Genomic DNA, 13,325 nt, shown 5'->3' with positions numbered 1-13,325 from the left:
CACACACCCCACCCCCCGCCGCAACCCGCCCTGGCTGCGGCGACGTTGGCGTGCCATCCCTGTTGGAGCTGCAAAGCTGGCTGACCTGTCAGGCGACCCACCAAGTCGGCCAAAGCCCATATGCGCACGTGCACATGTGCATGCGCGAAAACTCAATCATGTCCCTCATGTCACTGGTGTCACTCACTCGTGTCACCCAGGTACACCCGCGGCCCCAGCATGGTGGCGCGCGGCGAGTGGGACCCCAAGGAGGACCGCCTGCTGGTGCGCGCGCTGCTGACAGGCGGCGCCGCGGAAGAGCACGAGGTCGACTGGGGGGCTGCGGTGCCCGGCCGCAGCGAGGCGCAGGTGCGGGCAGCACGTTGCTGCTGGGGGACGCGGGTGGGGAGGATGTTCAGGGATGCTGGGCGGTAGGGGGCGAGTATGCAGGAACGAGCGCAGGGCAACTGTCCCGGGCGAGGGTTGGGCACGCACGGGCTGCCAGCAACACGTCGTCGCTCGTCGGCGTTCGTGGTGCGGCGATGCACGCTTTCTTGTTGCTTCAGCCTGGGTTCAATCCCTTCGTCCAGCAGCAGTTGTTTCGCCCGCCGGCCCTCACCTGGCTTTGCTCGCCGGCCGTGCCTCGCAGGCCCTCAAACGCTGGCGCCTGATGCTTAAAGCCCTGGCGCCAGAGTGCCGCGGCTCGTTCGGCGCGGCTGTGCAGGAGGCCGCGCACCGCATCTGGGGGGCCGCGAGGATGGCCGCGGCTGCAGAGGCAGCAGGGCAGCAGGACAAGGGGACCGCTGAGTAACACAAACACGCGACCGTGCATGCTGCGAGATGCGGCAAGGGGGGTCCGAACCGCATTGATGCCGAGAGCCCACATCACCGTGCGGCTGTGGAGGCAAGCCTGGCCCCTTTCTAGGTAGTGGCGGTGCGCGTGGCAGGGCAGGGGGTACAGTCCTTGTACTTGTGTGCCCAAGCGGCTGGCCAGCCATGGGCAGCCCACGTGAGCCGCCTGAAGAATCATGCACGCGGCGCCTCATAGGGCGAAGCACGGCGTTTCACAATAGTTCAGGGGTATATTGAGAAGTGTCGCCGAGCTGTGAGCAGGCTGTGCGTCCAAGGTCCCCCGTGCAAGTCCGGTCAGCTGCTCAACACCAGGGCGCCATGTGCAGGTGTGTGCAGGCGGACAGACATCTTGAACTGTCTTGTATGTACGCAGTGCGTAATGTGCACGCAATCTGGTGCACATCTGTTGCATAGCCTTGCATACACCTAAACACCTGCTGCGCGGGCGCGGCTTCCGCCCAGCACTCCGAAGTTGCGGTGTAACCCGGTCCTTGGCACAACCCTGCTGTGCCTGAAACGGAATCGTCGAGCCTGAAAAGGCTTTTTGTACTCATTGTCACCGGCAAGCCCCGTGCACGCATTCCAGATCTTCTCGCCAGCCCAGGACGCTTTCAGGGACAGTCAGGGCAGAAAGTAGGCCTAACAGATTGTCAGCATTAGAGCGTAATGAGTTTCAGCTGCTGAGAACCTCCCTTCCCGTGACAAGAGCGACCACCTCAGGGCGCCCCGACCCCCCTTCTGAGCTCCTGCGAGGGCGCCGCCCTGTGGCGCGTCCCTGCCTTCGTGGGCGCGCCGCAGTCGCACGCTGATAATAATACAAAATGGCAGGATGCTACTGGGGCATGAAGACCAGGTAAGCGCCCAACTGGGCGCCTGTGCCGGAAGCGCCCGGCATTTCAGTCCCTGCTTGCGCACAGGCGGTCATGATTGGCCCTTGCCTCCTTGCCGACGACCCCACAGCTGCGTGATTCAATGTTGTGTGCTCGAATGCGGTGTGCTCCCTCGCCGTGTCTCCAACGCCGCAGCGCTCGCGTCTGCCGGGTATGCGTTGCAGGGCCAACAAGGTGGCATGGGCCGTGCTCGCTCTGCTGGTGTTGGTGGGCGTCGCTTTCTGGGTTCCAGGTGAGCAGGGCCGCGCGGCCTTGGCCGCGTCACTGCGTGCGCCTGCTCTGCTTGTAGTGCACCGCCATGCCAGACCACCATGCCAGAACGTCAAGCCTGCGATCGGCCTGCCTGCTCAGCAGTTCGCTTGTGCGAGCCAGGCCGCTTTTGGCTTCACCTGCCCCGCATCTGTGTGCGATTATCGCTGTCTGGCCCCGCACCCACGCGAAAAACAAAATGAACCCCCAAGCACAACCATGTTTTGTTGTTGGCTGTGCCAGGCATCCTGATGACCCGCAAGTGCATTGACAACTTCAAGGTCTGCAGTAACCAATACCAATGTGAGCCGCGGGAGTGCTGGCAAGCAGCGGCTGTGGCTGGATGGCCTGCTGGGGGGCTGCTGGCGCGATCGGGTTGAAAACCATCGGATGGGTGCATTGGCAGCATGGTGGCGGGTCCAGCATCCTACCATGTGACACACCTGGTCACTTCTCAGCTCGACGTCTGCGACAGCCGTCATGACTGTGGAGGTGATGCTCGCAAAACCAGCACAGCGATCTGTATCAATCTAGGTGCAAACGCACACTGCTCTTACACCAGCGCCTTGCCCATGCGCAGCCGTGTCGTCGCAAGAGCGCCGCTCCGAGACCTTCAAGGCAGCCCCTCTCGACAAGAGGACTCAGCAGTGCCTGCAGGAATACAAACAATGCGTCACCACTCCCGCAGTGCTTTGGGGCATCGGATGGTGCGTCCACGGGCCGAGCAGCCGCGTGCACGTACCAAATTACTCGAAGGCCGGCGCTTGATGCATCCACCCAACACCCCGCAACTGCCCTCTTCGCTGCCTGCGGATTTCTTGCAATCCTGCTGTGGCAAAACTGTGTCCCGCGCCCTTTGTCCTCTGCAGGCTCCTCTTTGTCTGTAGCTGGATCCCTTGCTTCTACTTCTGCTGGTGGGCCAAGCTGACTTTTTACATGCTTTAAACGGGGATGGAGGGGACTCAGACGGTTGGGGTTATTCGGCCTGTTGCGGCGTCACACACGGGCTGAAGTCATCCGTGCCCTGTCGAGTGATTAACCACACCTGTGGGATCAAGTGATGTCTTCCCAGCTGCGCTCTGGGCGTGCTTGAACCGGCCGGCGCAAGCCTTCGACCGCATCCACGTCAAGTCAACCACCTCTGCGGCGATCCTGCCCCGCAACTGCAATCCCGCCCGCAGCTGCTCCCGGAACCCAGCGGAGGTCCCGCAGAACCAGCAGGCGGGGATGGTGGTTTACACGCCCGGCCCTGCGCAGTACCCGGTGCGCGGGTTGCCCTGCAAAGTGCCCTGCCAATTGATGTTGGGGTTGTTGCTGCATGGTCTGAATGGTTGGCAAGACATCGCAGCCATGCGTGATAGCACGTGAGTGCCTGGTGCCATGGAGCGCGCTCTCCCCCTCTCCCGCACCCACTCACCTGACCTTTGCACCCCCTCCCCTTGCACTCATCAATCTGGCCTTGATACCCTCCACCAAACCCCCAAAACCGATGTCAACACCCAACACCCAGGTCCCCGGGGTCCAGCTGGCGTCCCCCTACCCCGCTTATCCCTACAATGGGGGGTTACCTCCGGGGCAGCCCTACCCCATGCAAGGGCAGCCCTATCCCGTGCAAGGGCAGAACTACAATGGGACCGCAGCAAGCTACCCCCCTGCTGTTGGCGGATACCCCAACCTGCCACAGCAGCCACACCATCCACCTCAGCAACAGCAGCAGCAGCAGACGTTGATGAACACGCCTTCGCACGGCACGCCGTTCGGGGCGCAGCAGTCCGGCCCCTACCCTGCCCAGCAACATGGCTTCAATTAGCCATACCGCAAGGCGTGACCTGGGAATTCCATTTGCCCTTGCAACGACCTCTGCCGACCACAATCACGAGCAGTGGGGATCTGCAACACGCCCACAAACCTGCAGGTTGGCCGAGGAGGTGCCATAGCCCGTCCATATGCCATAAGCAGTGTGGGGTTGGGTGCGGCGCCCTCGTCAAGCCCCTGTGTACGCCATGGCTTGTGCCGCGCTGGCGCCACCGTGCCTACCTCTTCACCCCTCGCATTGTGCTGCAACAGCTGCCGTTGCCTGGCTGCCCGGTAACTTTGTCCATTTTGATCGTCACCGTTTTCTCCTCGCTTGTCACACTTGCTGATCTGCAACTTTGCTGCCCGCTTGTACGCACACCAACCGCAAGGGGGCCTGCTGGCATGGCCCAGGTGCAGCCAGCCACCCGGGCCATGCAGAGAAGGTCCACAAATGACTCAACATGTCATGCTCATCATGGCGCTCTTACATTGCAATGGCTGTTTGGTGCTGATTTTGTTACAAAACACCTCAGGCATAAGAAAGCTGACACAATTTAAATTTGTTTAGCAAGCAGGGGGCATAGCGTATATGAGTGGCCAAAGGTAGATACGGCAAACAGGCTGCGTACTTGGGGGCCACACACGCCGGCAATGTGATGCAACAGGATCTCAAATGTTGGGGTCAGATGGTTCACCACAAGGTGGGCCGACGATGACATGCTCGCTCGCTTCGCTCAGGTGCAACCGCCAGCCACGCCCTCAGTACCCCCGGCTGTCTGCAATCTTTGATGCGTGGGCCTCCAAGCCCCGCCGCAGCGCCGCGGCGTCCACGCCGCGCGCAGACGGCGCTAGCCGCGCAGTCGTTGCGCCCAGGCGTGCGGCCTCCCTTAGGGTGGGCCCGTCTGAGGAGAATGCGGCCATCTGCTCAAAAGATATGCCGGTGGACGCCTTCAGGTCCCGCAGCGCCGCAGTGACCCCGCTGCTGCTGCCTTCGTCGCCAGGCACCTGCTGACAGGGGCGGGTGCGGTGACAGAAAGGTCAACCTAAGCCTTGATGGGACTTCACAAGAACGGTGGAATTTGCAGGGTGCACGATCCTGCGGCTGCAGACGGCGACAAACGCACCGTGCCATCAGAACGCCTGGCGTACCAGAACTCTGGCTTTGCTGCCAGCTGCCAAGAGGGTGTTTTCCAGCTCCTTCCGGAGCGCAGCATTGGGAGCGAGCACCACGACGGCCACACCCTTGGCCTGGCACGCCGCCCCGACGGCGACCGAGTCGTCTGAGAGCGTGCTGGTGCTGCTGGTGGCATCGAAAACGGCGACCGCCGGCAGGGTATCGGCGTGCTCGGACAGCGCGCCCATTGCCTGCAGGGCATGCATACGTTACCCGCTCAATATTGACGGGGTGACGGGGACGGGGACAGAAGACGTGAGAGCTGCGGAGGTGGTGCACAAAAACGCCTGCAGTGGGGTGTGCAGGTGCAGCACACCGCGCGTGCTTTGCTTGTGCGCACAGACGAGGTTGCATCAGCACACGCGCCGGTGCGTTGGAGCTGTTGGGCTCGCGACTCTTCCATCCTAATTCTACATATTTACCGAGTCATACTGGCCGATCGAGCGTGTGTCACTCGGCTCTGTCATGCTGGGCCAGAGATCTTTCTGCACTAGATTGGCGGTATCTGACACAAGGCGTATGGTCCAGCGCAATATAAATTATTTGTATTGTTCTGCTCAGTCTTCTATCCGATTCACGCCCAGTCCTCCACCCGCTGCATGCCATTGTCCCGCTGAGCCACCATGCCAGCGGCTCCAGCACTCTTTGAGCAGCTGGAAAAGAACCTGAAGACCGAGGGTCCGGAACTGGTCAAGCGAATCAAGGTGCGTCAGATAGTGGAAGGCGGCGGCGGATGGTGGCCTGCCCAGTCAGCGCAGCCCAACCCACACGCCCTGCTCTTCAAAACACCGCCCGCAACCAGAGGCGCTGCCTGTGATGTGCGATTGTCAGCGGCCATTGCGCTGGGCAGCGCGGTGCTGCGGGAGCCCTTGGCGCCACCGAGCGCCTCGTCACGCACAACCGCCGCGCCACCACTGCTGCGCGGCAGGCCTGCCGAGCCGAGCACCAGGGCCCTCCCCTTCCGGCGTGCGTGTTTTTTGCACTTGGCATCACCATCCCAAAACCCGGCACGCTCTCAAACGCTATCATCCCCACACCGCTCTCAAGGGCTTGGTGGTGTTTGATGTTGATGGGACCCAGTGGGCGCTGGACCTGCGGGAGGGCAGCGGCAGCGTCACCAAGGGCAAGCCCGAGGAGAAGGCCGACCTCACGCTGACCATCAGCGACGCAAACTTTGCGCAGCTCGTCATGGGCAAGCTCAACCCGCAGCAGGTGCTTGGGGGCGCGCGCTGGGGCCAGTTCTGAACCAGGCCCTTCTGCTGGCAGCTCGTGCCTGCGGTTTCCCTCCGCCCTCAGCCTGCTGGACCATCACGAACGCCTCCGTGCCCCGCTCCCCTGATCCTCATCAAGGCGTTCCTGCTGCGCAAGCTGAAGATTAATGGCAGCATGGGCCTGGCCCTGAAGTTGCAGCCCATCCTCGACGCCGCCGCGCCCAAGGCCAAGCTCTAAGCTGCGCGCTACGCAGCACGGCCGGCGCACCGCCGGCGGGAGCGGCCAGCAGGGCCACGCGTGGTGCTGCGGCGTGCGTACGGGCTGTGCGTCTGCCTGGCAGGACGGTGCGCTTGGTAACATGCGCCCGGCTATTACCGGGCTGCAACGAGAACCAGAAGCCGGGCCCTTCCAACCTTTGGACTCATTCACTGTCAAACCACAACATGTTGGCAGAGCTGCCGCTCCATCAACGATGTGGTCGATTCAGTCGTCAGGATTTATCACGCAACGTATTTGGCAGGGTAGTCATGTTGTTTTGTGTCGTGCTTCTTTGACCGCAACGCAGCGGCACCCCGCTTCGTGCCAGCCTGCCGTCGGTCGTGTTACATACATACAGGGATGCAAGGCTGCATATGTCTGCGATGTACACAATTTGGAGTTTGGCGGCAGCCGCAGCTTCTGCCTTCACGCATGGCTTCATCTGGGTTCAAAGCTTGTTGCGGGGGGGGGGCGACAGTTGAACATCCCTCCATAAGGAGTCGTGCTCAAGAATTACATGCCTGATGTAGTAGAAGTCAGCATGTACTAAAAAGGAACAACCCACACACGTGGGCACGTACTTGCGGCGCTTGCGGAGCACGCACGCTGCCAGCCCTCAACCTTTCTTTGTCAGGTGAACTGGGGCGAGCCAACAATTCCGGCCACAAACACTCCCAAAACACATGTCCAATTGCAGCGTGCCCGCCCCTGAAGGCGCGCACTGGCAACGCCCTGCTTGGGGTCGAGCGGCCGACTGCATTATGCTGGGCTCAACACACGAGACCAGTCCACGCCTCGCTCGTTGATTGCCACATCAACCGGCGCCCATGTCCTACTTCTTGCCCTCCTTGCCGCCTTTCTTCTCCTTGGGCTTGAACACCTGTGGTTGTGCAAAAGAAGTGGCTGCAATAATAACACCTTGCATGTGCGGAACATAAGATGCGCAGCTGTGGGTTGCATGTGGCTGGCAGCCAAGCGTCTGCAGAAAAAACCTTGCACCACAGAACCCTGTACTTCCCCTCAACAAACAGTGAAGCTGAATCGCAGGGTAGAGATCTGCCCTCCATGCACACCTGCGGGACGAAAGTCTGCTCCTCCTGGGGCGGGCGCACGTAGCTGTCGTCCTTTTGCCGCGGCGGCAGGGTAATAGGCTCGGACGGCGACTCCTCATATGGCACCTGTTAGTGTTGAGTTTGAAAGTGCATGGGACAGAATCGCCGTTGCACTCAGCCTCTCTTTGAATTTGAATCGAAGTCTGGGACTGTAATCATGCTCTGGGGTCAGTTCTGCAGTTGATTAATCTCAACACAGCGACTCCACAGTGCAGGGTGCGTGCTGGCGCGGCAGGCCTGCCCACTCACTTACCAAGCTGAGCAGGTGCGTAATGCAGTTGAGCTGCATGAACCGTGGGTGGTGCGAGCGGAGCAGCAGCTTGTGTGAACAATGTGGGTTGAAAAGCTGGGCAAGGAAAAACGCTACAGGCTGTGGATGGATCGATGCACCGCACGCAGCACAAGCACAGCGCCTCCGCCTACGCAGGTAGGCGCGCACTGCCCTCTCGTGCTCTCACAACGCGGACCTGCACCAACCCATATTACTCACGTGGGCGGCCTTCTTGTCATCTGAGGGCACCACCCACCACGGGCTCGCCTTGGTGTCGCAGTGCCTGAACATGTCATCCTTAGCCCTGGCATACTCCACCCACCTTTTTGGTGGCGCCAGCGGGTGCGTACAGCAGAGCAGAGGGGTGCAGCGGCATTACATTCGCCCATTAAAGTCTGACTGGCTACTCTGGCAGCGAGCCCCTGCCCTGCACCCTGGTCCAGCCAAGGGGCTGCGGGCCATCCGCCAAACATGCTCCTCCCGCCCAGCACAACGGCCCCCTCTGCTCTGACTGATCCACTGCAGATCAAAGTGACTACGACCCGAGCCCGCCTGTCCTCACTTGGAGCGTGCTGACAGGTCGAATTCGCTGAGCTTCCACCGCTTGGCTGGGTCGTCAATTCTGTCCTGGAAGCGCTTCTCCTGCTCCACATCACTCACACTGTCGCGTTCGGTGGTTCAGGAAGTGCTTGCTTTTTGAACAATGGGCGGAGCATCACCATTGTAGAAAGGCCAATCGTCAGGCATGCAGGAGGGTGATGAGGAAGGAAGCGCTGGAACATGTGCACTACCAGGCGGATTCCGCCCTGTTGTTAAGCAATGAATACCACGGACAAGGCGCAAAAGGGTAAGAGCCCGCGCTCGCACCTGAACCAGTATTTGACCAGTATGATGCCAGAGCGGCGCAGCATGCGCTCAAACTCGGGACAGGTCCTGAAGAACTCCTCCACCTGGTCCTCGCTGCAGAAGCCCATGACGCGCTCCACGCCTGCCGCCCAGGAAGACAGCAGGGGGCGACGAGCCAGTACAACGCTTCAACCGGGTCCGCTTTGCAAAGAACTGGGGACCTGTGCAGTTCCAAGGCAGCAGTACAGGGTGCACCTGTGCGTCACACCCCCATCTGAAGCTGGTGTGTGCCCGCGCGCATCGTGCCTCGCCTGGACGGTTGTACCAGGAACGGTCAAACAGCACGATCTCGCCGCCAGACGGCAGGTGCTGGACGTAGCGCTGCAGCGGTGCAGGTGCCAGGAAAGAATCCAGCCAGAAACGGTGTGTCAGGCGGCCTTATCTGATGGCATGATAGTGAGAGTGTTCAGTGCTGTGCAACTCACTCACGATCCCGCCCGCCGACATTGTCGAATCGCTGTGCAACAGCCAACGCCCGTCGCTGCATGGTCGGCCCATCCGCTGAGCGGATGCGCCCTCCATGCAGCACCACTTGCGACCTCAGGCTCAAAGCACCAGCACATCTCTGCCACCTCCGACCAGACACACCTGGAAATACCACTGGCTCCTTTCCTGATCCGTCGGCGCCGCCAGCGCCGCCACCCTCAGCCCCCTGTGGTTGAGCGGCTCCGTGATGCGCTTGATGACCCCGCCCTTGCCTGCAGCGTCGCGACCCTCAAATATCACCAGCACCTGCGCCATAAGGGGGCGGAGATCGTCACACCAAATTGGCAGCAGGAGTCAGCCCGGAATTCAGGCTCAGAAGCTGCTGCTGGGGCCCGCAGGCATGGCTTTCAGGCAATGCCAGCCACGGCCCCAAGCTCACCTTGAGCTTCTTGGCCTTGACCCAAAGCTGCATCTTGACCAGCTCCTTCTGAAGCCGCTCCAGCTCCATGTCTGTCGCGGATGCGCGATTGCAGGGGATGTGGCACCGCCCAGTTGCACCGCCAGGCGATGTGTGCCAATGGCGAGCTGCGCAATTGCGTTTCGCTCATGGTGCCGGACGGCGAAAAGCGCGAATACCGCAATATTACCATAATCGTAGCCACGCTTACTACCTGCCATGAGGCCGATATCTGTTGGCCACGCAAGCACGCTCTATCGTAACAGCGCGGAGAATTTGCTGTGTCGTGCACGAGTACCGCGTTGTCATGGCATTAGTTTCGCGTTGTGATCATCGTGCGATCTCCCAGATGACATCCGGCGGGTGCATGAGTGCTTTCGCTGCTGAATCTGCTGATCACGGCGACGCGTCGCACCAGCTTCACAGGTACCCTGGGTGCATGACTCATCTGGACATGTGAGCATGCCTGCCGACGATGTCAGAAACACACATGTGATGTCCTTCAAGCAAGATTCAATGTTGTGAACCCTGCTGACGTGGGTCGAGCCAGTGCCACAGTTTCAGGGACATGTTCACAGCTGTGAACACAGCCTGCAGGCCGTGCGGTTGTGCACGCCCCATTATGTCCTAGGGCCAAGCCCCGCCTGGAAGATGCGATCGACAGGATGCGCGCGTTCCCGACACTGGGGTGCCCTATTGTGTATGTGTTATAATGGTCAAGCAACACTGGTGTTGGTGGAATCAATGGCCGTGTGCGCAGCTGTATCCTGCGAATTCACGCACGCAGGTGGGGCCCATGGCGCCAGCCGTCACCACAGCATTGAACTGCAGCCGAACCAGTCAATGCAGCACACCCTCTGGTAGCATGTTCAAGGCGCCGAAACAACAAAAACTCCGTGCCGGCAAGAATTGCTGCCAGCACAACTGCGCACACTAGCTCGTCAAATCACCATTGCTGATAGGGTCATGCGTGGAGCTGCCAGTTAGGTGCGATCGGCTCTCTTTGTCCGGGACATGAAATTCAATCTGAGTCAACGGGATGAATGCGTTCAAACACGCGCTGGGCAGGCACACGCTATGCTGTTGTGTCGTGTATATGCCGCTTGACACGCACTGTGGACTTGGATGCAGCATGGTGCATCCTGTTGGGCGGGTGGTTTGTAGGTGCCTCGATTGTCGGTTGCCTGATTCTCTTCAAGTGGCCAAACCCATAATCAATCCTTCTACTGCGGGTCTCATGGTCGGCAGTTGTTGCAAATTAACCCCTCCATAGCCGCTTTAAACACATATGTATTTTGGGCATATATATATGTATATATATGCGCCACAAACATGCCAGTGGCGCTGGTAAGATTGGCGCACGTGCTGTGCGGACTGCAGGTGGATCCAGGAAGGGCTGCAGATTTGCACACAGGCTTCAGATTTGCCATGCAGCTTATCACACATCAAACGCCACACAACAGCGCAAGATGTTTTCAATACAATGCATCAACAACACATAGGACACATGATGCATTGCATATAACACGGGGGTGCTTGCTTAGGCAAGCTCGCATGCATGCGAGGTGGAGCCAGCACGCAATGCTGCGTGGCCCGAGCCTATGCTCAATGACTGCATGCACCTGATAAGAGGAGCCCGCCCTGCTCCACAGATGGACACAGCCAAGCTTGACTTTCTGAAGGCGGCAAAGTAGTGTGTGCGTGTGCGTGTGCGTGTGCGTGTGCGTGTGCGTGTGTGTGCCTGGCGACATGCACAATTGCCGTTTGACTTGGTTGCATAAACTGCAATTTGGCAAAGGTGTGCAAGGGGTGTGACGCGCTTGTCAAGTGCGCACCTCGCCTGGTGCTCTAGGTGTCAGCTGCTTCCTATCATCCTAGAGCTTGGGGCACACACCACGGGGCGCGGGGGGACCCCTGCATGCATATCGTGCTATTTCACTGTGGGATTGCCCTGTTCTGACTCCAAACCAGCATCTACGTGATCATTTGGCACATTTTATGCGCGTTTGGATGGGGCGCACATGCACTGTGCGGCTGGCGGCTGACATGATACTGGAGCATGCATGCAGCTGGTCGAGCACGCGATTTTGACTTGTTTAAAGGCACTAATTTGCTTCTCATCAGCACAAGTACATGAATTTGACATGTCAAAATCATATAGTACATACAGTAACACTGGGGGATTACAACCAGCTTAGCAGCCTGCCCGTGCACCACAATTCCTGTGTTCCCGCAAACCTCAGGGAACCCTCCACGCAATCTGATGTCGTCCTTATGAATATATAACAAGGCTCGACATGCGGCATGGGATGTTGTAGAAATTTGTCCTGGATATTACGCCCAAACCAACAGTTAGACATAATAACAGTCTTGCACGCATCAGCAAGCCCTCATGCTGCTGTTATTGTTGTTTGTGCCGTTGGGGTAGCAGACACAAACTTGCTCAACCTCGTATAGAATGCAGTGTCAGCGGGAGAGGTGTCTACAAATATAATCTCCTTCGCTTGATGGTCCCGCAGTTCGTGCCGGTGAACCCCGTAGGACAGTCGCACGTGTTCTTGTTGTTCTTGCCGAGGACGCACACGCCTCCATTGAGACAGGGCGGTGAGCAGATAAGGCCTGCAGAATGCAACAAGAGGGACAAGTCATGTTCAATGCTATGTGTGATGGCTGCAAGCAGTGCATGATGACAGAGATCTGTGTGCGTGCGTGCGTGCGTGTGTGTGCACGCGCGCGTGTGCGTGTGCGTGTGGGCGTGTGCGTGTGCGTGTGGGCGTGTGCGTGTGCGTGTGAGCGTGTGCGTGTGAGCGTGCGTGTGTGCGTGTGCATGTGCGTGTGTGTATATGGGTTTGTGCATGCGCTTCAAGTATACGGATGTGTAGTTAACCGGTGATAAACGAGTAGCGAGGAACACTACGGCACGGATGAATACAGCTTTTGCATAATCAGCAGGCAAGGTGAGGGAGCATCCCATTGCGGACATCTAGCAGAGTTTGCGCACGAATGTCAATTGATGAATATCGCAACGGTGGATGTGCAGAACAAAGTGGAGGGTCCCCTGACCAAAAGGACGACCCCACTCACTCAGAGAGCACTGGCCAGTGGTGGTGTTGAGCGTGTAGCCAGCCGCGCAGCTGGCACATGTTGTGGCAGACCCCGCGGCACAGGCAGCGCAGTTGGCGGCCGTGCACGCTGCAAATGGCAGAAGGCACAAAAGTGGACGCAGATTAAATGAGGGCAGATTGGATGAGGGCACAGTAAAAAGGTAAGGCAGAAGAAGCAGGTCAAGCTACACGTGGTGCGGCCGGCATGCAAGCGTCTTCCCAAAGACAAATGCATGAGCAATAACATCAACCTGACCAGGAGCGATGCCAAACTTACTCAGAGAGCACTGGCCCGTGGTGGCGTTGAGCGTGTAGCCAGGCACGCAGCTGGTGCATGTTGTGGCAGACCCCGCGGCACAGGCGGCGCAGTTGGCGGCCGTGCACGCTGCAAAACGATGGCGGTGACAACATGTAGCATAAGCAAAGTGTGGGTGGGGTCTTAGAGAGAAAGCATGCCGTTGATGGCAGCTTCTGCAAATGCCAGTATGCATGTGCTGGTGGAAGCGCCTGACACAAAAGGAACAAGTGCTCAAAGAATCCTCCCTCCCCGATCAGGTGCATAAACCCAACAGCACTTACTCAGAGAGCACTGGCCAGTGGTGGTGTTGAGCGTATAGCCGGTTTTGCAGGTGGCGCAT

General features: G+C 59.2%; 3 protein-coding genes across 3 annotated transcripts; 2 read left to right on the top strand and 1 right to left on the bottom strand.

Moving 5' to 3' along the window:
• Positions 1-219: 219 nt before the first annotated feature.
• MNEG_7939 (hypothetical protein) lies at positions 220-790 on the top strand (the record flags this gene model as incomplete). The annotated part of the gene is made up of 2 exons (XM_014043590.1): positions 220-348; positions 629-790. 2 exons carry the CDS (start codon positions 220-222, stop codon positions 788-790), a joined length of 291 nt encoding a protein of 96 aa, XP_013899044.1.
• A 4,774-nt stretch (positions 791-5,564) lies between these two features.
• Positions 5,565-6,390, top strand: MNEG_7938 (Peroxisomal multifunctional enzyme A; the record flags this gene model as incomplete). The annotated part of the gene is made up of 3 exons (XM_014043589.1): positions 5,565-5,645; positions 5,989-6,153; positions 6,238-6,390. 3 exons carry the CDS (start codon positions 5,565-5,567, stop codon positions 6,388-6,390), a joined length of 399 nt encoding a protein of 132 aa, XP_013899043.1.
• Positions 6,391-7,243: 853 nt separating this feature from the next.
• Positions 7,244-9,634, bottom strand: MNEG_7937 (hypothetical protein; the record flags this gene model as incomplete). The annotated part of the gene is made up of 9 exons (XM_014043588.1): positions 7,244-7,291; positions 7,485-7,589; positions 7,777-7,806; positions 8,014-8,116; positions 8,357-8,455; positions 8,662-8,782; positions 8,973-9,021; positions 9,289-9,432; positions 9,566-9,634. The coding sequence occupies 9 exons, from the start codon at positions 9,632-9,634 to the stop codon at positions 7,244-7,246; spliced, it is 768 nt and encodes a 255-aa protein (XP_013899042.1).
• Positions 9,635-13,325: the final 3,691 nt, after the last annotated feature.

This window comes from Monoraphidium neglectum (genome assembly GCF_000611645.1).
Source record: "Monoraphidium neglectum strain SAG 48.87 unplaced genomic scaffold scaffold01456, whole genome shotgun sequence".
In the NCBI taxonomy this organism is placed as follows: domain Eukaryota; kingdom Viridiplantae; phylum Chlorophyta; class Chlorophyceae; order Sphaeropleales; family Selenastraceae; genus Monoraphidium; species Monoraphidium neglectum.
Note: the sequence above shows the minus strand (reverse complement) of the source record. Positions and strands in the feature narration are given on the sequence as shown.